This window comes from Canis aureus, chromosome 28 (genome assembly GCF_053574225.1).
Source record: "Canis aureus isolate CA01 chromosome 28, VMU_Caureus_v.1.0, whole genome shotgun sequence".
NCBI lineage: Eukaryota > Metazoa > Chordata > Mammalia > Carnivora > Canidae > Canis > Canis aureus.
In genome coordinates this window covers 38,385,743-38,408,358 of record NC_135638.1, presented here as the reverse complement: position 1 = coordinate 38,408,358, position 22,616 = coordinate 38,385,743, and the positions used below count along the sequence as shown (strand labels likewise).

At 37.7% G+C, this 22,616-nt stretch overlaps 1 protein-coding gene across 10 annotated transcripts in view; it reads right to left on the bottom strand.

The window, feature by feature from the left end:
• The window catches only part of PXDNL (peroxidasin like), a 429,362-nt gene that overhangs the window by 208,276 nt on the left and 198,470 nt on the right, over positions 1–22,616 (bottom strand). For 9 of the 10 annotated variants that reach the window (XR_013367442.1, XR_013367443.1, XR_013367444.1 and 6 more), the window contains exon 3: positions 15,858–15,929. The exons of the other annotated variant lie outside the window; for it this stretch is intronic. Coding sequence is in view for 5 of the 9 variants with exons in the window: in XM_077876968.1 (XP_077733094.1) it covers positions 15,858–15,929 (72 nt within the window). In the remaining 4 variants the exon portion in view is untranslated. The remainder of the gene's footprint in view (positions 1–15,857; positions 15,930–22,616) is intronic. 10 annotated transcript variants of the gene reach the window in all.

The window sequence follows — 22,616 nt, the reverse complement described above, 5'->3', positions numbered from 1 at the left end:
AGGGAGGCCTGAGGGCACAAGGTGCACAGGGATGGAAGAGTACTTGGTTGGGTGATCTGAAGCAGAAGCTCCCAATGAAAGGGGGCAGGGTTACAGATAGTTTGAGGCACAGAGGGCTCTTGCTGGGACACATGGGTTAAATTTTAGAAGGAAAAGAAAAGAATATATATATATACTGAAAAAGACACTCAAAAGTGTTTATAAAGATTTCTATCTCTGAGAAGGTAAAGTAGAAATCCTTTTCATAGTTTTCTTGGTAAGCATAATTTAAAAACATAGATATTATAAATAAGGCAAACATAAAAAGACTGAAAGGCATAGAGAAGGCAAATTTGCTAAGAATCTCAAGACTCAAGAAATAACACAACAGTCTCTGGGTTTTCTGTTTGGTCAGTTATTCCAGATGTTAAGCTGAACAGCCAAAAACCAGGAAATGTCAATGAATGCAGACAATAAAAAGTCACAATAAACAAGGGAATGGGAAAGTCTAACAAGACAGAAACTTTTGGAAAAGAACCACTCTACTCCAGCCAAACACCACAGAAAATCGGTGGCCCCATCCCCCCCGCCCCATGCCAGTAAAAGCCAAGCGAGGAGCTAGATCTCCAACCTCGTGAAGCCAAATGAGGTACCCAATACCCCCATAGCAGTATTGTTACAGGAGCTAGGACGTTCCTACCCAAACAATAAAAATAATGAAACCACCCCAAGGTGACAGTATAGACCACCTAAGAAGCCTAGACCTCTAATCCAAGGTAGCAATAAAGAGCTGTCCCTTTTGCTCCTGGTTGGGGTGGCATCAGGGGAGGCTTAGTGGACAGTCGTAGTTTTACCATCCTGAGGCACGAATGAAGCCACCCCCTCTACCTGGTGTCAGTGTAGGCCTTGTGGGAAGCAATAATGAAGCATTTATAATCCTCCCAGCAAGGAACAGTGGACGCCTAGTGGAAAACCAGAGTTCCCAACTCTGCCTAAAAATAACAAGGAGTCCCACTAGCACATGGATATCCATGGAGGCAAACTGGGGAACCTGGGCTTCTACCCCCACCTGACAGTAGAAAGACAGCCCCTTCCCAAACAAAGAAGAAGTCAGCTAAAACAGATTTAAATAAGACTCAGAGTCTCAACATAATACCCAAAAAGGTCCAGGTTTTAACCAAAAACCACTCACCATAATGAGAACCAGAGAGATACCAAATGTAATGAAAAAAGATAATAAATAAATGCTGTTATGGGTTAAAGTGTGCCCCACTCCCAACCCCATTCATAAGTTGAAATACCAACTTTCAGTACCTCAGAATATTTGAAGATAAGGCCTTTCTAAAGAACTAATTAAGGTAAAATAAAGTCATTAGGGTGGGCCCTAATCCAACACAACTGTCATCCTTATAGGAAAAGGTGATTATTATATTATATATTATATATATATCTATGGACAGAGAGATGATGGCCATCTACATGCCAAGGAGACAGAGAGATGATGGCCATCTACATGCCAAGGAGAGGGAATTCTAAAAAAAAAAAAAAAGCAACTCTGTCACCCTTTTGATCTTCGACTTTGGGCCTCTAGAACTCTGGGAAAACACATTTCTACTGTTTAAGCCACCCAGTCTACAATTTTGTGTTATGGCAGCCTTAGCTGACTAATACAGATACCTACAACAATACAACAGTGAGGTTAGAATTCCGTGATAGAGATTTTAAGAGTCATAAAAATGTTTCAATAAGCAACTACAAACTGGAAACAAAAAAATAAAATCTCAGCTAACAAACAGAAAATATAAAAAGAACCCGAGTAAAAACTTTAGCATATAAAAATACATATATGGATAAAATTGAAAAAAAAAAACAACAACTATTCTCCCTTTTGAGAGACAGTTCTTGGCCTGTTGCTGGGCCTTAACAGAGACTGTTGCTTACCCCTGGGCCGCCAAGTTACCATATGATCTGAGCTGTCCATCATGAGCTGTGTGTGGTCTGACCCACAAAGCCCTAAAGTTTGATACGCAGAGCAAACATTCCATCATCAAATGGAGGTGGTATATACATGATCAGCCCCATGCAGTCCCTAAAGCCAAAAACAAATGACATAAAGAAGTGGCCAAATGCCCATGGTCCTACTCATGCTACACCACCCTCTCTCTCCCAGCCTGCAGCTATAGTCTCATGGGGAGTTTTCCTAAGATCAACTGACAGAGAAAGAGAAAACTCAGGCTACGGCTATCCACCCAAAAGTGCAAAGCTGCCACACTCTCTACCACTACTCACGTTGCTTATTTCCCTTCTCTTTCCCCTTTTATTCTTCATTAGGTATAGTATTCCCACATTCATATCCCTGATAAAATTAATTACTCTGTCGATTTTTCCAATCATAAAACTATACAGGGTTGATGCACAGACTAGTGATACTGTGTACTGCTCACACATATAGGCGATAATAAATAATAGATCTGTGATGTGATCTCAATATCAGAGTGAAGGAGCAGGAAGGAATCACAGGAAGACACAATACCAGTATAATCCAGTAACTCAAAGATGACCGATAGGCATCTAATATGGAGGCCATCAAATACCACACATCAGGAACTTCACAGAACATGGTTTGAGGAGGTCATTAAGGAAGCTGAAGATAAGTGAAGTCAAGCCTTGTATATTTTACTTCAACCAAACAACAATGAGGAGTCACTGAAGGACCCACAGAAGAATGGCATGATCGGGAATTTGTGTTTTAAAAAGATGACTGGTCGTCCTTCAGAGTCAGAAGAGGAGCAGCTTTAACAACAAAATGAGGTTTTCTCATAGAGTGATGGGTAACATGGACTAAGTGTAAGTCAGCACAGTGGGCATAGATAGGGAAAATACAAACAGCACTAAAGCAAAATAGAACTTGACAACTAACTAGATTTAGTAGGAGAGGAATTGGGAGAAGGCCAGTATGCTGCATGGGTATTTAGTTTAGATTACTGTATGAGTCTGTCATCATTTCCCAAAATAAGAAGCATGTTTGAACAGGAAATAGGTAGCAAGTTTGAAGAGCAAAAGATAATTTAGTCAAATTTAAATCATGCTGAGTCTGACGCTCCAATGGGACATGTCAAGTGTGTACATGCATGTGTATTTGAAAACATAAGACAATTTAGGCTCGGAATAAAGACTTGTGAGCCAGCAGCATCTAGATAATAACTGATACAATGGAAGCGGACGTTTTCAACCATAGTATGATAAAGAACAGAGCCTGGGATGGAACTCTAGGTGCAGTCTGAGACAAACCAGACAGAAGAGTGAAGGGAAGACGAGGAACACGAGAGATGTCACTAACACCAAAGATATTGTCAAGGGCATTGAATGGTCAACAAAAGGAAACTATTAGATATAATTAAACATAGTATATAATGGAAAATTTGCAATATATTTAACAACATGAGTGGCCTTTGTCAGAGAACTTCTAGTAGTGTGGTAGGAACAGAGGCTGGTTTGGAGTGAGTAGAAGTAAGTAAGAGGTAACACCAAGTGAGACAGAGAGGCATACAAACTTCCCCTCTCCCATTATTTGGCCTTTGTCGAACTTGCCAAGTTTATCTCTTATCATACTCTATTTGGGCTCTACAATCTAATCATTAAAAGATAGTTGCCATTTCCCAAACATAACAAACTATGCCTTGTCTTTTCTCATAAATCCTCCTTTCAAGATTAAGCTAAAGGACTATTCCTTTCATCAAGTTTAACCTTCTTCCAGCCCTATGTGCCCAAGTGGATATGACCTCTTCTCCCTTTGTGAACATAGTACCCATTGCATAACTCTATTCTGGTGACTAAACCAGGACATGCCTGGTTGTGACTGCAACTTGGGCCTCACTCTAGGAAGCTCAATGTCAATGTGATGTATTGAAGAAATTGCCATAAGTTTTTCCCCACCCCTGGATTCAACCCTTTTGCCAGATGATTCTGTTGCTTTGCCCATCAAGAGGTGGAATCCAGTGCTTGAATTAGGTCCCGACCATGTGCTTGGACTTGGGAAATGAGACACTAGCAAATATGACATAAGGGAGGCATGAAAAGCTCATCTCTGATGGCACTTAAGGTAAGATCACCATAAACAAGCACAGTCTAGTTGGCTAGAGAAAGAGAAACCACATGGAGGAAAAAGCCATCTCAGTTGACACTGTGCAGTTGCCAGATATGTAAGTAAAGCCATTATAAAATAAAGCTTCCAGCCTCAGCTGACCCAGTCTACACCAGAAGATCTGCGCAATAAACCCATAAGTCAATCATAAGAAATAGTAATTCATAAGTCACTAAGTTCTCAAGTAATTTGGTACACAGCAAAAGCTAACTAATACAGTGAACAAGAAACCCCATGGAAATTTCATTTATTTTGTTAGATTGTCATTAATGCTCAGGGAAAATTCACAGGGGCCAGAAGTGGTGAGTTGTGTCCTTCAAGTTCACAGTATTAAAGGTGAAATTCTTCAATAGCACTCGCTTACCCAAGAACTCAACATTTATAAATTGCCCAATTCTGGAGATCCCTGGGTGGCTTAGCAGTTTAGTGCCTGCCTTTGGCCCAGGGCATGATCCTGGAGTCCCAGGACCAAGTCTCGCATCGGGCTCTCTGCACAGAGCCTGCTTCTCCCTCTGTCTGTGTCTCTGCCTCTCTCTCTCTCTCTGTGTGTGTCTCTCATGAATAAATAAAAAAATATTTTTTAAAAATTGCCCAATACTTTCACAAGAATATCTTTTTATCTATAGGTCACAAAAAGAATGTGGTAGACTCCAAATAAATTCAGAGACTAGAGAGAGATAGGAAAGACCAATGCTGAATATACAATTGCAAATGACATAATCAGCCAAAGATCTAAGAAGTTGAGTGTGTGCAGAGGGGGTAGCATTCAGAAATAGGAGTTCATGAGGACAACGATGCCAAGAGCTGGGATAGAAGCAGAAAGAAGCTATAAATCAGAGAAGAGACTCTGGGAACCAAACCCAGAAACAAAATTATGGATTTGAATGTGGAATACATTTCCTGTAAAAATACTACTAAATGATGCTCAGTGTATCTCAAACATGAGCAGATAGGCAACAGTTCTTACCTTATGGATAGTTTTTTAAAAACTGTTAAATGCTCATCAGTAATGAGATCATTACTACCTATAGATGCCAAGATGTTTCTGAATAAATAAAAATTCATTTTGGAGTTTATCACTAGATTAATTCTAACTTGGTTAAGAATAATGAATACCAGGGGAATTGTTCATAACAGTTGCTGGTCTGCTAACCCAAAGAAAAGGAAGGTTTTTCTCTCAGTTTATCAATGCATCTTAGGTCCAAAATTCAGCTAACCCTAAATGAACTGGTCTCCAAAGATATATTCAAACAGTGATACTTTTTCTCATGAAACTAAAAGCAAAATTCATCCTGAGATATTCAATATCTTTTTGCCCAAGGGAATCAATGATACAATTTGGACCAAAACACATTAGAATTTCAGAAAAGTTCAGAAATACTTTTGTTTTAGAGAACAATATGTGCCCTCTTTTGTGTTTGGCAGGGCAAAGTTGCAATTCTGGTTTAATACAAAGTAGTTGCCTTCGGCCCAGGGCGTGATCCTGGAGACCCGAGATCGAGTCCCACATCAGGCTCCTGGCATGGAGCCTGCTTCTCCCTCTGTCTGTGTCTCTGCCTGTGTGTGTGTCTCTCTCTCTCTGTGTGTCTTTCATGAATGAATAAATAAATAAATAAAATCTTTAAAAAAAATTAGCCTCCTGAATATACATGTACTAGAACTACTTCATGTAATATAAACACCTGAAATCCTTGGAAAAGGCACAATATAAATAACTGATTGATATACATTGCTGAAAAAGCTAATACATTTAATGGTGTATCTCCCTTTCTAAGAAATAATGAACTTAGCATAATTAAAAGTATTAGTCAAATATCAAGCATTTATTGATCACCTTATTTTCTCCTATTTAGTCAACAAATATTTAATGAGCATTTACTCCCTATGTTCTAGATGATGATATATACGATACATAAGAGGACTATGGCCACTTGCCTTTATAAAATCCAGTGGGAAGTCAGAAAATAGGTTTAAAAAATAGGGGGAGAAACATTAACTGTTATGGTAGACATGATAAATGAAATAAACAGGGTGCCCTGATAGGGAAAAAAGGAGAGGGTTGATTGACCTAGAGTGAGTCCTAGGGAAATAACATTAAACAAGACAGAAGATCACAAGGAAAAACCAACAAGCAGCATGTGTGTGACAGCCCATGACATAGGAGCTAAGTGCTTATTGTGTTTGGAAAAATAAAGAACAATGGATCAAATATAAAAAGCAAAAGAAAGAAATACATGAGATGGATTTACATGTATGTATGGATCAAAAACCATGACAAGGGGGCAGCCTGGGTGGCTCAGCAGTTTAGCGCCACCTTCAGCCCAGAGTGTGATCCTGGAGACCCGGGATCGAGTCCCACATTGGGCTCCCTACTTGGAGCCTGCTTCTCCCTCTGCCTGTGTGTTTCTGCCTCTCTTTCTGTGTCTCTCTCTATGTCTCTCATGAATAAATAAAATCTTTAAAAATTCTAGGACTTACAGGCCAAAATAAGGGGTGTTGCTTTTATTAAAATGAAATATGAAGCAGGGAAATAATGACTGCTTACACTAGAGTAGATGAAGGAGAGATGGAGAAAATGACCAAATTAGAAATGTTTTTAGGATTGGAATGAACAGAGTGTGCCGAAGTAGCATACGAGAAAGGAAGAACCTAAGCATGATGCCAAGCAGCTCAAGAATAAGGGTGCTATTTACTGAAAAGAAAACAGATGTGTGCTAGAAGAGAACACCAGTTTGGGGAAGCATAGAACTCTGTCTGGAACTTTGTATGAATTGGACAGAAATACAAGCAAGACCCCAATTCTCAAGTATGTGGCCATTGAGACAATACACATACACATAGGGAAAGAAGTGGAATAAACACTAAGTACAATTAAATGTTAAATTAAATCCTATGAGTGATCCATCCAAAGATTCAGAATATTGGGTGGAAAATAAAAACTAGAGTTGTGCAGGAGAGGGAATGCGTAAGGAAAGTATGAGTATGAAAGTGGTCAAGGAAGGCTCCCAGGACAGTGAAAGGAGGCTGGAGTATTAGTGGCACAGACTGGGACAGGAACGGGGATTTTCTATGAGAAGAGCAGACATTCCCTCTCATCTGTCATAGTCATTAAATAAATCTACACCAAAAATCCCTCTCCAGCTCTGCAGACCCCTGTCCAGGCTGTTGTCATGCGTGGCAGTTCAGGAGACCTTGGCATAGCTTCCTACTATTTGAATCTTTGCCTCAAGCACACCTGTCCATTCTCCCAGAATGGCCTCTCCCCAACCACAGAGATGATCATTCCCTTCCTCAATAAATTCTCCCTGACATGGCACCATCTAGATTCTTGTGCAAAGGCCTTTCTGGTCTTACCCCTTGGTTCCGAGTTACAACTTACTTCATCTTTCCTTCTGTACTCACTGGTCTAACCAACACATGCCATCTCAAACTCAGAACTGTCCCTATGAATGCATTTTCCTCAAATTGTGTTTAATATTTCTGGCCAAAGTGGGGCAAGACAACAAAATTATAGTATACTTTATAGCTGATATCATAACAGAGACATTGTCAATGTTGACAGTGCTTAGCTTTGGTCAATGACTCAATAATTCCTAAACACCTCCTAATTTGAAGTCTAACTTGCCCATCACACTGGAAGACACAATTGGACTTCCTTCTGTTCTGATACTGTCCTGCCTTATGTGTGCCCATTTTAATAAGACCTGTTGTCCTATAAATATGTGTGTCTTTATCTCCAAACACGTATATAGGTATTACTGATGTCTCTTCATCTTCATACACTACTACCTTCCCCACTGCCTATCCCAACATCACCACAGACCACCAAATTAATGAATTTCACCATATTTCAGAGTATTTGTGAATTCTGTCCTCAAAGAGTTCTTGTTTGCTCCAAGCATTTTCACTGGATCAGGTCACAGAAAGATACTGGATAGCCAGCTTAAAGTATTGACACAAAATGGCACAGTTAGACCATTTTTAATCAACTCAAACTCTGATGTTTTCTTCTAAACCTTACAATTCCATCTTCTTCTCATCCAAACAGGTGCTGTCTGCATGAATAGGTCTTTTAGTCCACAACTTTCTTTTTCCTATGAACTTCTCTGATTTGAGAAGTAAACCTTACTTGTCAATGTTCTTGAAAATATGGAAATATTTACTTCAGTGGCCATAAGAATGTGTTCACAACCTATTGCATAATGAAACATTTATAAATTATCCTTCCCCTTTCCTAAATGTACATCTTACAAAAGATTTGTATTTTTCACTTAATGGGTAATGTGTGAACTGGCTAGAGAATTGACTGGAAGTTTGGTGAAATACTTCTTACACGGAGCAGATAGTGCACTTGTGCATGTAATTGATCCAAGCCACAGTAATGCTGAATGTTCATTTTATCCAAAATTAAGTTCTTGCCAGTAACTATCATTTTACGAGATTCTTTCCCTGAATATTGCATTAGTAATGAGGTTTCTTCTAAGTCATTATTTACTGTTGTAAAGTTTTTAGGTTTTTTTAAATTAATTAGTTTGTTTTACTGTAGGGGTGATAACTCTTTACATGCCAATGAGTAAAGAACCACAAAACTGGGATTTCTCACACCACCATCGAGAAAGCTTGAAACCATCTTAGTAATGTTTCTTGTGTGGGGATCAAAACTGACATGCACCTGCTAGGCATGTTAGGTTGGTCATGAACAATTAGAACACCAAAAAGAATGGACCAACTCCAAGAATGAATCAGCACTTTAGGACTGAAAGATTAAAGAAAGTTGTAGAAGACCTTGCCTGTTAGCCTGGGGTATAACAATTGAATGCAAAAGGCCGTAAAGTCTCCAGAACTGAGTTGTAACATGAATTCCAGTGTTTCATAAAGATGCTGTGATCATTGTAGAAATGAAATGGAAGCAAAAGGGTTAGGATAGCGTCTTTTCTTTAAAAAGTAACCAACTTTTTATACGAAGTACAAATGGGCATGTTTCTGTAAAAATGTCAATTACCTCTTTAAGATTCTTCAAAAGAGGAGGAGGGGCAAGACGGCGGAAGAGTAGGGTCCCCAAGTCACCTGTCCCCACCAAATTACCTAGATAACCTTCAAATCATCCTGAAAATCTCCGAATTCGGCCTGAGATTTAAAGAGAGACCAGCTGGAACGCTACGGTGAGAAGAGTTCGCGCTTCTATCAAGGTAGGAAGACGGGGAAAAAGAAATAAAGAAACAAAAGGCCTCCAAGGGGGAGGGGCCCCGCGAGGAGCCGGGCTGAGGCCGGGGCGAGTGTCCCCAGGACAGGAGAGCCCCGTCCCGGAGGAGCAGGAGCTGCACCGACCTTCCCGGGGAAAAGGGGCTCGCGGGGAGGTGGAGCAGGACCCGGGAGGGCGGGGATGCCCTCGGGCTCCCGGGGACACTGACAGACACCTGCGCCCCGGGAGAGTGCGCCGAGCTCCCTAAGGGCTGCAGCGCGCACGGGGGACCCGGAGCAGCTCGGGGGGCTCGGGGGCGGCTCCGCAGAGGGGGCTGCGGGGCGGGAGCGCGAATCCAACAGCGCAGGTCCCAGAGCCCAGGGAGCCGGGACACAGCCAGGATCCGGCCTCCCCCCGGGACAGGCAGAGGCCGGGAGGGCCCAGGACAGCGAGGACGCTCCTGCCCGAGCTGAGCAGATCAGCGGCCCCGCCCCGGAGCCTCCAGGCCCTGCAGACGGAGAGCTCCGTGGTGACTGTGGGAGCTGACTCCAGGGCTGCAGAGCTGGCCCCGCCACTGCGGTTGTTCCTCCTGCGGCCTCACGGGGTGAACAACCCCCACTGAGCCCTGCACCAGGCAGGGGCAGAGCAGCTCCCCCAAGTGCTAACACTTGAAAATCAGCACAACAGGCCCCTCCCCCAGAAGACCAGCTAAACGGACAAGTTCCAGGGGAAGTCAAGGGACTTAAAGTACACAGAATCAGAAGATACTGCCCCGTGGGTTTTGTTTTTGTTTGTTTGTTTGCTTGCTTCCACCACACCTTTTTTCTTTTTTCTTTTTCTCTTTTCTTTCCTTCTTTCTCTCCTATCTTTTTCTCCTTTTCCCAATACAACTTGTTTTTGGCCACTCTGCGCTGAGCAAAATGACTAGAAGGAAAAACTCACCTCAAAAGAAAGAATCAGAAACAGTCCTCTCTCCCACAGAGTTACGAAATCTGGATTACAATTCACAATTCAGAAGCACTATTATACAGCTACTGGTGGCTCTAGAAAAAAGCATAAAGGACTCAAGAGACTTCATGACTGCACAATTTAGATCTAATCAGGCAGAAATTAAAAATCAATTGAATGAGATGCAATCCAAAAATCTAACGACGAGGGTTAACGAGGTGGAAGAACGAGTGAGTGACAAAGAAGACAAGTTGATGGCAAAGAGGGAAACTGAGGAAAAAAGAGACAAACAATTAAAAGACCAAGAGGATAGATTAAGGGAAATAAACGACAGCCTGAGGAAGAAAAACCTACAATTAATTGGGGTTCCCAAGGGCGCTGAAAGGGCCAGAGGGCCAGAATATGTATTTGAACAAATCATAGCTGAAAACTTTCCTAATCTGGGAAGGGAAACAGGCATTCAGATCCAGGAAATAGATTCCCCCCTAAAATCAATAGAAACCGTTCAACACCTCGACATTTAATAGTAAAGCTTGCAAATTCCAAAGATAAAGAGAAGATCCTTAAAGCAGCAAGAGACAAGAAATCCCTGACTTTTATGGGGAGGAGTATTAGGGTAACAGCAGACCTCTCCACAGAGACCTGGCAGGCCAGAAAGGGCTGGCAGGATATATTCAGGGTCCTAAATGAGAAGAACATGCAACCAAGAATATTTTACCCACCAAGGCTCTCATTCAGAATGGAAGGAGAAATATAGAGCTTCCAAGATAGGCAGGAACTGAAAGAGTATGTGACCTCCAAACCAGCTCCGCAAGAAATTTTAAGGGGGACTCTTAAAATTCCACTTTAAGAAGAAGTTCAGTGGGACAATCCACAAAAACAAGGACTGAATAGATACCATGATGACACTAAACTCATATCTTTCAATAGTAACTCTGAACGTGAACAGGCTTAATGACCCCATCAATAGGTGCAGGGTTTCAGACTGGATAAAAAAGCAGGACCCATCTATTTGCTGTCTACAAGAAACTCATTTTAGACAAAAGGACACCTACAGCCTGAAAATAAAAGGTTGGAGAACCATTTACCATTCAAATGGTCCTCAAAAGAAAGCAGGGGTAGCAATCCTTTTATCAGATAAACTAAAATTTAACCCGAAGACTGTAGTGAGAGATGAAGAGGGACACTATATCATACTTGAAGGATCTATCCAACAAGAGGACTTAACAATTCTCAATATATATGCTCTAAAAGTGGGAGCTGCCAAATATTTAAACCAATTAATAACCAAAGTGAAGAAATACTTAGATAATAATACACTTATACTTGGTGACTTCAATCTAGCTCTTTCTATACTCGATAGGTCTTCTAAGCACAACATCTCCAAAGAAACGAGAGCTTTAAATGATACACTGGACCAGATGGATTTCACAGATATCTACAGAACTTTACATCCAAACGCAGCTGACTACACATTCTTCTCAAGTGCACATGGAACTTTCTCCAGAATAGACCACATAATGGGTCACAAATCGAGTCTGAACCGATACCAAAAGATTGGGATCGTCCCCTGCATATTCTCAGACCATAATGCCTTGAAATTAGAACTAAATCACAACAAGAAGTTTGGAAGGACTTCAAATACGTGGAGGTTAAGGACCATCCTGCTAAAAGATGAAAGGGTCAACCAGGAAATTAAGAAAGAATTAAAAAGATTCATGGAAACGAATGAGAATGAAGATACAACCGTTCAAAATCTTTGGGATGCAGCAAAAGAGGTCCTAAGGGGGAAATACATCGCAATACAAGCATCCATTTAAAAACTGGAAAGAACTCAAATACAAAAGCTAACCTTACACCTAAAGGAGCTAGAGAAAAAACAGCAAATAGATCCTACACCCAGCAGAAGAAGAGAGTTAATAAAGATTCGAGCAGAACTCAACGAAATCGAGACCAGAAGAACCGTGGAACAGATCAACAGAACCAGGAGTTGGTTCTTTGAAAGAATTAATAAGATAGATAAACCATTAGCCAGCCTTATTAAAAAGAAGAGGGAGAAGACTCAAATTAATAAAATCATGAATGAGAAAGGAGAGATCACTACCAATACCAAGGAAACACAAACGATTTTAAAAACATATTATGTACAGTATACGCCAATAAATTAGGCAATCTAGAAGAAATGGATGCATTCCTGGAAAGCCACAAACTACTAAAACTGGAACAGGAAGAAATAGAAAACCTGAACAGGCCAATAACCAGGGAGGAAATTGAAGCAGTCATCAAAAACCTCCCAAGACACAAAAGTCCAGGGCCAGATGGCTTCCCAGGGGAATTCTATCAAACGTTTAAAGAATAAACCATACCTATCCTACTAAAGCTGTTTGGAAAGATAGAAAGACATGGAGTACTTCCAAACTCGTTCTATGAGGCCAGTATCACCTTAATTCCAAAACCAGATAAAGACCGCACCAAAAAGGAGAATTACAGACCAATATCCCTGATAAACATGGATGCAAACATTCTCAAGAAGATACTAGCCAATAGGATCCAACAGTACATTAAGAAAATTATTCACCATGACCAAGTAGGATTTATCCCTGGGACACAAGGCTGGTTCAACACTCGTAAAACAATCAATGTGATTCATCATATCAGCAAGAGAAAAACCAAGAACCATATGATCCTCTCATTAGATGCAGAGAAAGCATTTGACAAAATACAGCATCCATTCCTGATCAAAACTCTTCAGAGTGTAGGGATAGAGGGAACATTCCTCAACATCTTAAAAGCCATCTACGAAAAGCCCATAGCAAATATAATTCTCAATGGGGAAGCACTGGGAGCCTTTCCCCTAAGATCAGGAACAAGACAGGGATGTCCACTCTCACCACTGCTATTCAACATAGTACTGGAAGTCCTAGCCTCAGCAATCAGGCAACAAAAGGACATTAAAGGCATTCAAATTGGCAAAGAAGAAGTCAAACTCTCCCCCTTTGCAGATGACATGATACTCTACGTAGAAAACCCAAAACCTCCACCCCAAGATTGCTAGAACTCATACAGCAATTTGGTAGCATGGCAGGATACAAAATCAATGCCCAGAAATCAATGGCATTTCTATACACTAACAATGAGACTGAAGAAAGAAAAAAATTAAGGAGTCAATCTCATTTACAATTGCACCCAAAAGCATAAGATACCTAGGAATAAACCTAACCAACTAGGTAAAGGATCTATACCCTAAAAACTATAGAACACTTCTGAAAGAAACTGAGGAAGACACAAAGAGATGGAAAAATATTCCATGCTCATGGATTGGCAGAATTAATATTGTGAAAATGTCAATGTTACCCAGGGCAATTTACACGTAATGCAATCCCTATCAAAATACCATGGACTTTCTTCAGAGAGTTAGAACAAATTATTTTAAGATTTGTGTGGAATCAGAAAAGACCCTGAATAGCCCGGAGAATTTTAAAAAAGAAAACCATATCTGAGGGAATCACAATGCCAGATTTCAGGTTGTACTACAAAGCTGTGGTCATCAAGACAGTGTGGTACTGGCACAAAAAAGATACATAGATCAATGGAACAGAATAGAGAACCCAGAAGTGGACCTTGAACTTTATGGTCAACTAATATTCGATAAAGGAGGAAAGACTATCCATTGGAAGAAAGTCTCTTCAATAAATGGTGCTGGGAAAATGGTACATCCACATGCAGAAGAATGAAACTAGACCACTCTCTTGCACCGTACACAAAGATAAACTCAAAACAGATGAAAGATCTAAATGTGAGACAAAGATTCCATCAAAATCCTAGAGGAGAACACAGGCAACACCGTTTTTTAACTCAGCCACAGTAACTTCAAAAGAAACAAAAGCAAAAATGAACTATTGGGACTTCATGAAGATAAGAAGCTTTTGCACAGCAAAAGAAACAGTCAACAAAACTCTAAGACAACCTACAGAATGGGAGAAGATATTTGCAAATAACGTATCAGATAAAGGGCTAGTTTCCCAGATCTATAAAGAACTTATTAGACTCAACAGCAAAGAAACAAACAATCCAATCATGAAATGGGCAAAAGATGTGAATAGAAATCTCACAGAGGAAGACAGAGACATGGCCAACATGCATATGAGAAAATGCTCTGCATCACTTGCCATCAGGGAAATACAAATCAAAACCACAATGAGATACCACCTCACACCAGTGAGAATGGGGAAAATTAACAAGGCAGGAAACTACAAATGTTGGAGAGGATGCGGAGAAAAGGGAACCCTCTTACACTGTTGGTGGGAATGTGTACTCGTGCAGCCACTCTGGAAAACCGTGTGGAGGTTCCTCAAAGAGTTAAAAATAGACCTGCCCTACGACCCAGCAATTGCACTGTTGGGGATTTACCCCAAAGATACAGATGCAATGAAACGCGGGACACCTGCACCCCGATGTTTCTAGCAGCAATGTCCATAGTAGCCAAACTGTGGAAGGAGCCGCGGTGTCCATCGAAAGATGAATGGATAAAGAAGATGTGGTTTGTGTATTTAATGGAATATTCCTCAGCCATTAGAAATGACAAATACCCACCATTTGCTTTGACGTGGATGGAACTGGAGGGTATTATGCTGAGTGAAATGAGTCATTCGGAGAAGGACAAACATTATATGTTCTCATTCATTTGGGGAATATAAATAATAGTGAAAGGGAATAGAAGGGAAGGGAGAAGAAATGTGTGGGAAATATCAGAAAGGGAGACAGAACATGAAGACTCCTAACTCTGGGAAACGAACTAAGGGTGGTGGAAGGGGAGGAGGGCGGGGGGTGGGGGTGAAAGGGTGATGGGCACTGAGGGGGGGCACTTGACGGGATGATCATTGGGTGTTATTCTGTATGTTGGTAAATTGAACACCAATAAAAAATAAATTGAGTATAAAAAAAAGATTCTTCAAAAGAAAAGTTGCAGCACTCACTGTGTACTTAGACAAATGTCCTAGTTTCTTCCTTCAGCCTCCACATAAGCACATGTGTCATGACCTCCCAACTTTCAATTTACCTGCATGCACTGGTTTCTGGGTCAAAACAGGGACTTATTTAAAATATCTTTATTCTCAATTACTTGTTATAAACAAAAGAGCATCACAATTGTCAACATATTTGTGAGCTAGTTTTTCCAAACTTTGGATCTTATCCAGGTTCTATAAAGTTTCTAGTTATAATGTGTTCACTGGCTTCAGAAGGTCTTGGTTGGCTGAGTTGTTGATATAAAACGCTTCTCTTGGATCTATGCAATTTGTATAATTATCAATTAATTAGATTTGAACGTGAAAGTTGGACAAACTTTTGTTTTTATTTTTCTCCAATTTAAATTTTTTGTGGCAGGGATGGGGGATAAAAATATACATAAATATTCAAATGTGCTCAGATGAATAATCTGTTGAAAGCAACAACTGACTTCACTTAGAAATGTTTGAATGTGTTTTATGTAAAGGTTGACAGTGGTTTTCAAGAAGATAAGTAATTACTTTGGTTAAAACAAACAAAAAAGCAAAAATAATCTATTAACACCATAAGTCATTGTTGATCTTTTTTGCAACTTACAGATAAAGCAAATTTTCAAGTCCTTCAAAAGCATTTCTGGAAATCTGTCTGATTTGGTTGTTGTTCAGGAGACTGAAAAATAAAGACAAACAAAGATTCCAGAATGAGAAACAGATTCTGCAAATATTACAATAGTTCCACTAGAAATAGTGCTTTATTTACTAGTAGAAAAGTATTTACAAATATGTTCACTAAATTTACAAATTTAAAAATATTCTATTCAAAAAGGCTACATTAAATGTTAGTCTGTCACAAAGGACTTCAAAAATGATTTGTATTTATAAAGTTACCCTAAAATATCCTTAAAAGAAGACTATAAACCCTAGGATAAAATTCCTGTTTTCCTGAAGCCTACCGTTTAAAAGGAAAATTATCAACATAGTCACAATGACAAAGGAATATATTTCTAAATAAACAGATGGAGGCTGAGGCTGAACCATTTTCCTTGGAAAAATAAATATCACTGCTCTTGGCAAACAGTGAACTTTCACTGTGTATTTGTTGAACTGTCAAACTGACGGTCAATTATACCATAGGAAGTGAGGCTCTTATTATAGTAGTATCAAATGGTCCAAAACTGACTTCTAAAAAACCCAGGGAGAAAAATAACAGGTGGTAAAAATAAATTGGATTTGAACAGTAAAACAAGTTACAGAAAAATCACCTCTCAACAACTTTGAATGTTTTAGAAAAAACACTCTGGCAAATAAAAATTATAGATTTTTTTTCCCTGGTAAATACACTTTAAATTTCTTTTGAATTTAAATTATTATGACAGGGCAGCCTGGGTGGCCCAGCAGTTTAGCACCGCCTTCAACCCAGGGCGTGATCCTCAAGACCGAGGATCGAGTCCCACATTGGGCTCCCTGCATGGAGCCTGCTTCTCCCTCTGGCTGTGTCTCTGCCCCTCTCTCTCTCTCTCTGTCTCTGTGTGTGTCTCTCTCATGAATAAATAAATAAAATCATAAAAAAATAAAAAATAAAAAATAAATAAATTATTATGACACGTCTAAATGTACAGGAAATATCACTAATTGAATTGGCACCCATTTTTCTGCATATACTATACCATTTAAATACTTCAAAGTTTCTAAAATCTACTGCCAGAATAAAATGCTAGAGGATTCACTTTTAATGTAAGAAAATATTTGCTTTGTGCTTTTTTTTTTGGTATGACTCATTAGGAAAACAGAAGTGTTTTGGCTAATGGAGTAGGTGGTTATTTTAGTCATTGTACACAGAGAGACAGCCTGCAGACCCCAAACTTGACTGCCACTAACCTACTTAGACATTCCTCACCTCTAAAGGTTCAGTCTCACAATTCCCTAAATAGCTTTTGAAGCCACTATCCAACACCCCACCTATGGTACCAAAGTCACTCCTTGCCATTATTTGCCTAGTATTCCAGCCAGCAAGAGATAGAACAATCAATCTACAGTGTGCATTAGAGGTGATGTCATACAGAGATAATGTCCATTTTTATGGATAGTTCTTAGCTTCAGTCAATGATCCCATTAACTTTATAGTCTACCATGTGTTCAAGAAATTTTGAAGCTGACTGAAAGCAACACAGTTAATATCTAATTAATACCAGTCACATTATCCTGAGAAAATCTGTTATTTTTACTTACTCTTTCTGTACATTCTTAAAGTTCAAAATCCATTACTACACTTCTTTAGATCCCCAAAACACCACTATATATCTATTTTTACTTGAAGAATGACTATTCTGTCCCCAAATTTTATTAAATACATGCACCAATGCATATAGAAAAAAATATATGTATGTATGCACACATGTATATATTTAGATATATTTATATGCATATGGGTGCACATAGATATATATGCATCCATGTACACAGGTGCATCTTTGAATGTGTATACATGTACCTGTGTGCATATGTCTGTGTATATACATATACTACATAGGTGTGTAATTTGTGCATCTTCTAGGTGATACGTTTGTATGTGTGGTACCTGATATGTGTATACAGTCTTAATCGCATCTGAACCACAGAATATAGGAGATTTACTATTTCCTTAATTCTTCCAAGGATGGTGCCTCAGAAAGGAATTGATGCATTTAATACAAAGGATGCCACCTGGGTGGCTCAGTGACTGAGTGTCTTCAGCTCAGGGCATGATCCTGGAGTCCCAGATTAATGAAGTCCCGGATGGAGTCCCAGATAGGCCCCTCCGCATGGAGCCTGCTTCTCCCTCTGCCTATGTATCTGCTACTCTCTCTGTGTTTCTCATGAATAAATAAATAAAATCTTAAAAAAAAAACCCACAAAGGACACTTTGGTCATTAGTGCTTCATTCTCTTTCGATACCACAACTTAAAAAGGGAAAGATACTGTTTAATCATAATTCATCTTTCTTCAGTATATAAAATGTGCTCAAAGCCTATGTTTCTGCATAATCTATGCAGTTATCTAAATTTTTATAAAAATAAAAGCATTGAATTTCTAAAAATGCACTGAAGTTTTTATTTCTTGAACATTATAATTTGATATGAATGTCAGTAATCTAAAGTATGATATCAAGCAACTTAACTCATAGGTTTTCTTGGAAATGTTTTTATTGCTGGCAAGAAACAAATCCATTAAAGTGGTTCACAGTTGAATGTGTTTTCCAATCACAAGTACATATATCTTGTTAAGGTTTATTCAAAACATGTTTTCCATCAAAACATCTGTGTTATAATTTTAATGGATATTTTCTAACAATGTTCTGGTTAAGTGATTATAGAGACTGTCATGTATATTATTTTTTGTTTTATTTTTTATAAAGGAGATATATTCAAAATTTATGAGTGATTCAACTGACATTCAGGGCATAAAACAAATCTAACACCCTTTCACAAAAAGTCAAAGCAAGCTTGAGGAAATGCATGGTTATATTTTATATCCTAATAATGCCTATGATGTCAAGGAAGGGGGAAAAAAGTAGCAAAGAAAGCTCCCAAGAAAAATGTTATACTTTTATTGTGGAAATTAAGTAATTCCTGAAAACAGAAGATCTGTGATCCTGATGATCGAAACCTTCGGGGATCAAAACGAGCAATAGACCAACAGGGCCATTTTATTAACTGCATCTTTCATTGCTGGAACAGTGTCTTCACACAGCATGCACACACACACACATTTGTACACTTTGATACATACAAATGTGTACTGTGTGGGTAGAAATATTTTGTTAAAAAGGAATTAGTAGCTATTAGGAAAGATAAAAGTTTTTTGCATGGTTATATATTCATCAAAGTGGAGAGAAGAAAAATTGAGCTTTCTCCTGTGTCAAATAAAATTTCCATTCAAGGTAATGCCAAGAGTTACTCTGTAAGTGAATCATTATACCTACATTTAAATACAAATAAGATAGGGATTTTTTTGTAAGTGCCAATAATAATGTTAATCTGCTTCTGCTTTATAATTATGTTTACTTTTCATTTGGACACTTCAGACATATGGTTCTGCTACCCTTCACATGGCAGGAATGTGCACTTCATTTCCATGCTTATTACAGTAAACAGTCTAAAACTTTCAATAACCATAAACCATGATTCCTGAGTTATTTGCATAGTTACCAAGTAAGAGATTTTTGGCCAAAGTTAGTAATAACTATCTTTTGAAAATCTGCCGCTGCTAATATCACTAAAAATATTTACATTATTATAAACACCACATAAATCATTTATAATTGAAAAGAGTTAAAAAAAAAAAAGAAAAGAAAAAAGGGGAAAGTGTGGGAGAGGAATGGAAGAAAAAATCAGGCAGATTTAAAGAACATGCTTAAAATAAAGAACATACTTATTCAACTGGTTGTATCAACTCTTCTTCATGCATATTAATCAAAGGCAAAAGCAGATTTACATGTGAAATCTCTCTGTGAATGACAAATTCTTTCACAGATCCAATAGATAAGCTTCCTCTCTATCTTTTTGAAATTTTGAGACTTCAAAATTCAAATAGTCTGAAATAGAAAAAAAGATGTAGCTATTTTGAAAATTTATACTGATGGTCATGTGTTTTTTTCTGTAAATTAACTAAATAGATCATTTCTCTGTATTTCTGTACTTGATTCTTTGTCTTTATTAATTTGTTAAGAACTCTTTGCATGTAAAAAATTAATTTTTTATATATAAAAATTATAACATGTTAGAAATAGTATTTCAAAGTATAGTTTGTACTTTCAGCTCCCTTTATTACTTGTATCATACAGATGTTTTAAATCTTTATTTAATGAAATTTATTAGTCATTTCTTTCATAGCTTTGAGATTTTATATCATGCTTAGGCTTGCCCAAATCTAAAATTACACTAAAAGCTTGTTTTTACTTAAGCTATTGTGGTTTTACTTTAATGCTTAAATATTTGACTTATCTGGAATTAATTTTTATTTTTTTCCAAATTATGTATTGTCATTATTATTGACTGACATAGCCATATTTCCTATGTGATTTGCAATGTTAATATCATGTACAAATCTCTGACATCCACTGGGTCTACTTTGAGACAAATTACAATGGAAATATTTTAAATGTTGTTGTTTTCAGTTTTATTTTCTATATAGGGTAGTTTCTATCCTTCTATATAGGGTAGTTTCTTTTTCTTCTTTTTTGCTATTTTAATGGTTATTTTCACAGCCACGACCCCACCCCACCATGCCCACTCCCACCCTCAGGTATTTTAGGAACATTTTTCAAATTCAATGTGCTGGCTTCACTGCACATATATGAATTTTTTAAAAAATCCTTTGGATACTTTAATTAACATTTAAATTTTACCGTATTGACTTTACCTATCTAAAAATGTGATCTGTCTTTCCACTTATCTAAGTTGTCTATCTAAAAGAAGTATTCTCCCTTCAGTTGAATGTGGGTGTTTCCATTATACAATCATGTCTTTTGTTGACCATGATACTTTCATCTTCTTTCCATAATGATAACTCATGTCTCTCTCTGACCTAATGTCATGGAATAATACCTCTTTAAGATGTACTTTTAAATAATGTTTACAATGGACATTATTTTAGTCTTTCACCCTAAAGAATTATGCTAGTTCTAGAATAGAAACTTTAGTAAGAAGAAAAAAATTCTAAAAAAGAATGCACCAGTCAAGTGTAAACAAGGAAACAGGACACTGAGAAAATACTTCTACTGTGCTCAGACTTTGTCTTACTACAAATAATTATTATTCCAAGCAGTAATTAAAAATATAACATTTCTAGATTTATACCAAAACCAACGAAGGGGTGTATTTTTAGTAATATAGTGGGCATATTAGGACTGCTTTAAGAACCCCCAAAATATAATAAAATGAGCATATTATCTAATCCATAAAATCCATTATTAAGATTTAAAAATTTGCCTATAGATTTACATTTCTAAAATGTTTTAGGTCTTAATGTTATTTTAAGACATATTAATTGCAAGCTATTTTTTACCATTCTAAATCTAAATGCACTATACGTACACACATATTCATGCGCATGCACACATACATACATACTAGAGCTACTATGTCATTTTCCAACAGACAGAGCCAATGTCTATTCCTCTGAACTCACACAGTACTAGAAACATACCATCTTCATATGACTTCTATTTTAGTAGAATTATAATGCTACATAAATAATCTGTGTTAAATACAGAAAAACTAGAAAATACAGACATGCACAAAGAAAGTTAAAAAAAAAAAAAGACACTACTCAGAAATAACTACTTTGGTAAATATCTCCCAAACTTTAGATAAAAAGGATTCAACGTTTGTAAATTGCCCAAGGTCAGATAGCTAGCATTTTTGTATTTTCTTATATTCTGGAATCATACCACATTAAATACAAATATTCTTTCCAGGATATGATTATGAAAGATACGATGACATATACTAAGTCAAAGACATTTCTCTCACCATTTATGCACATATAGTTAACAAAATTAAATCTATTTTGGAGTCAGGCTATGAAATTTGAAATTACCAAACCGATACGGTAATTTTATAGGTTTACTGAAATGTAAAATAGCTCAGATTAAATACTATTCTCCAACTTCCATGACTTTTCATCCAGTTTTAGTCATTTCACAATTACTTGCCAGTTATGATCACAATGCTTTATGTAATACAAAAACTTTTTTTAAAAGATAAAGGATCTAAGTTCAATAATGTGAAATGCATATATATAGTCATTATTAAAACTAATATATATATGTGCAAATATATGTTCACTTATTATAAAGAAAATCCCAAGGCCATGTATACAGGATAATATCAATTTGCTAAGTACATTTTAAAATCCAATATCAGAGATAAGGTTCTTAAAATGAGTTCAATAATAAATAATATTAATCTTTTAAGTTGAATAAAAGAAAAATTAAGGTTAGATGCTCTTCAAAAAAAAAAAAGATGCCAGATGCTATATGACTATGAATTGTAGCATGATTGACTTCAGAAAACAAGGAAAATCACCTCTTGTTCAAGTATTCACATCTGTGATGAGGAGCTGATGTCATCTTGCAGTATAGAGCATAATAGAATGTTAGACCTAAAGAGACCTTACAAGTTATTTCACTTCCAATGTCTTCATATGTTTCAACTCTTAAAATAGAGAAACTGATGAAATGTGAGTCTGTTTCTTATTACAGTGTATTTTCAATGAAATGAATATGTACGTATCAAAGACTGATGGCTAGCAATGTTACCACTCATATTCCATTGGGATGCTAAATAGATGAAGCTTCACCCTCATGGTTTTTGCA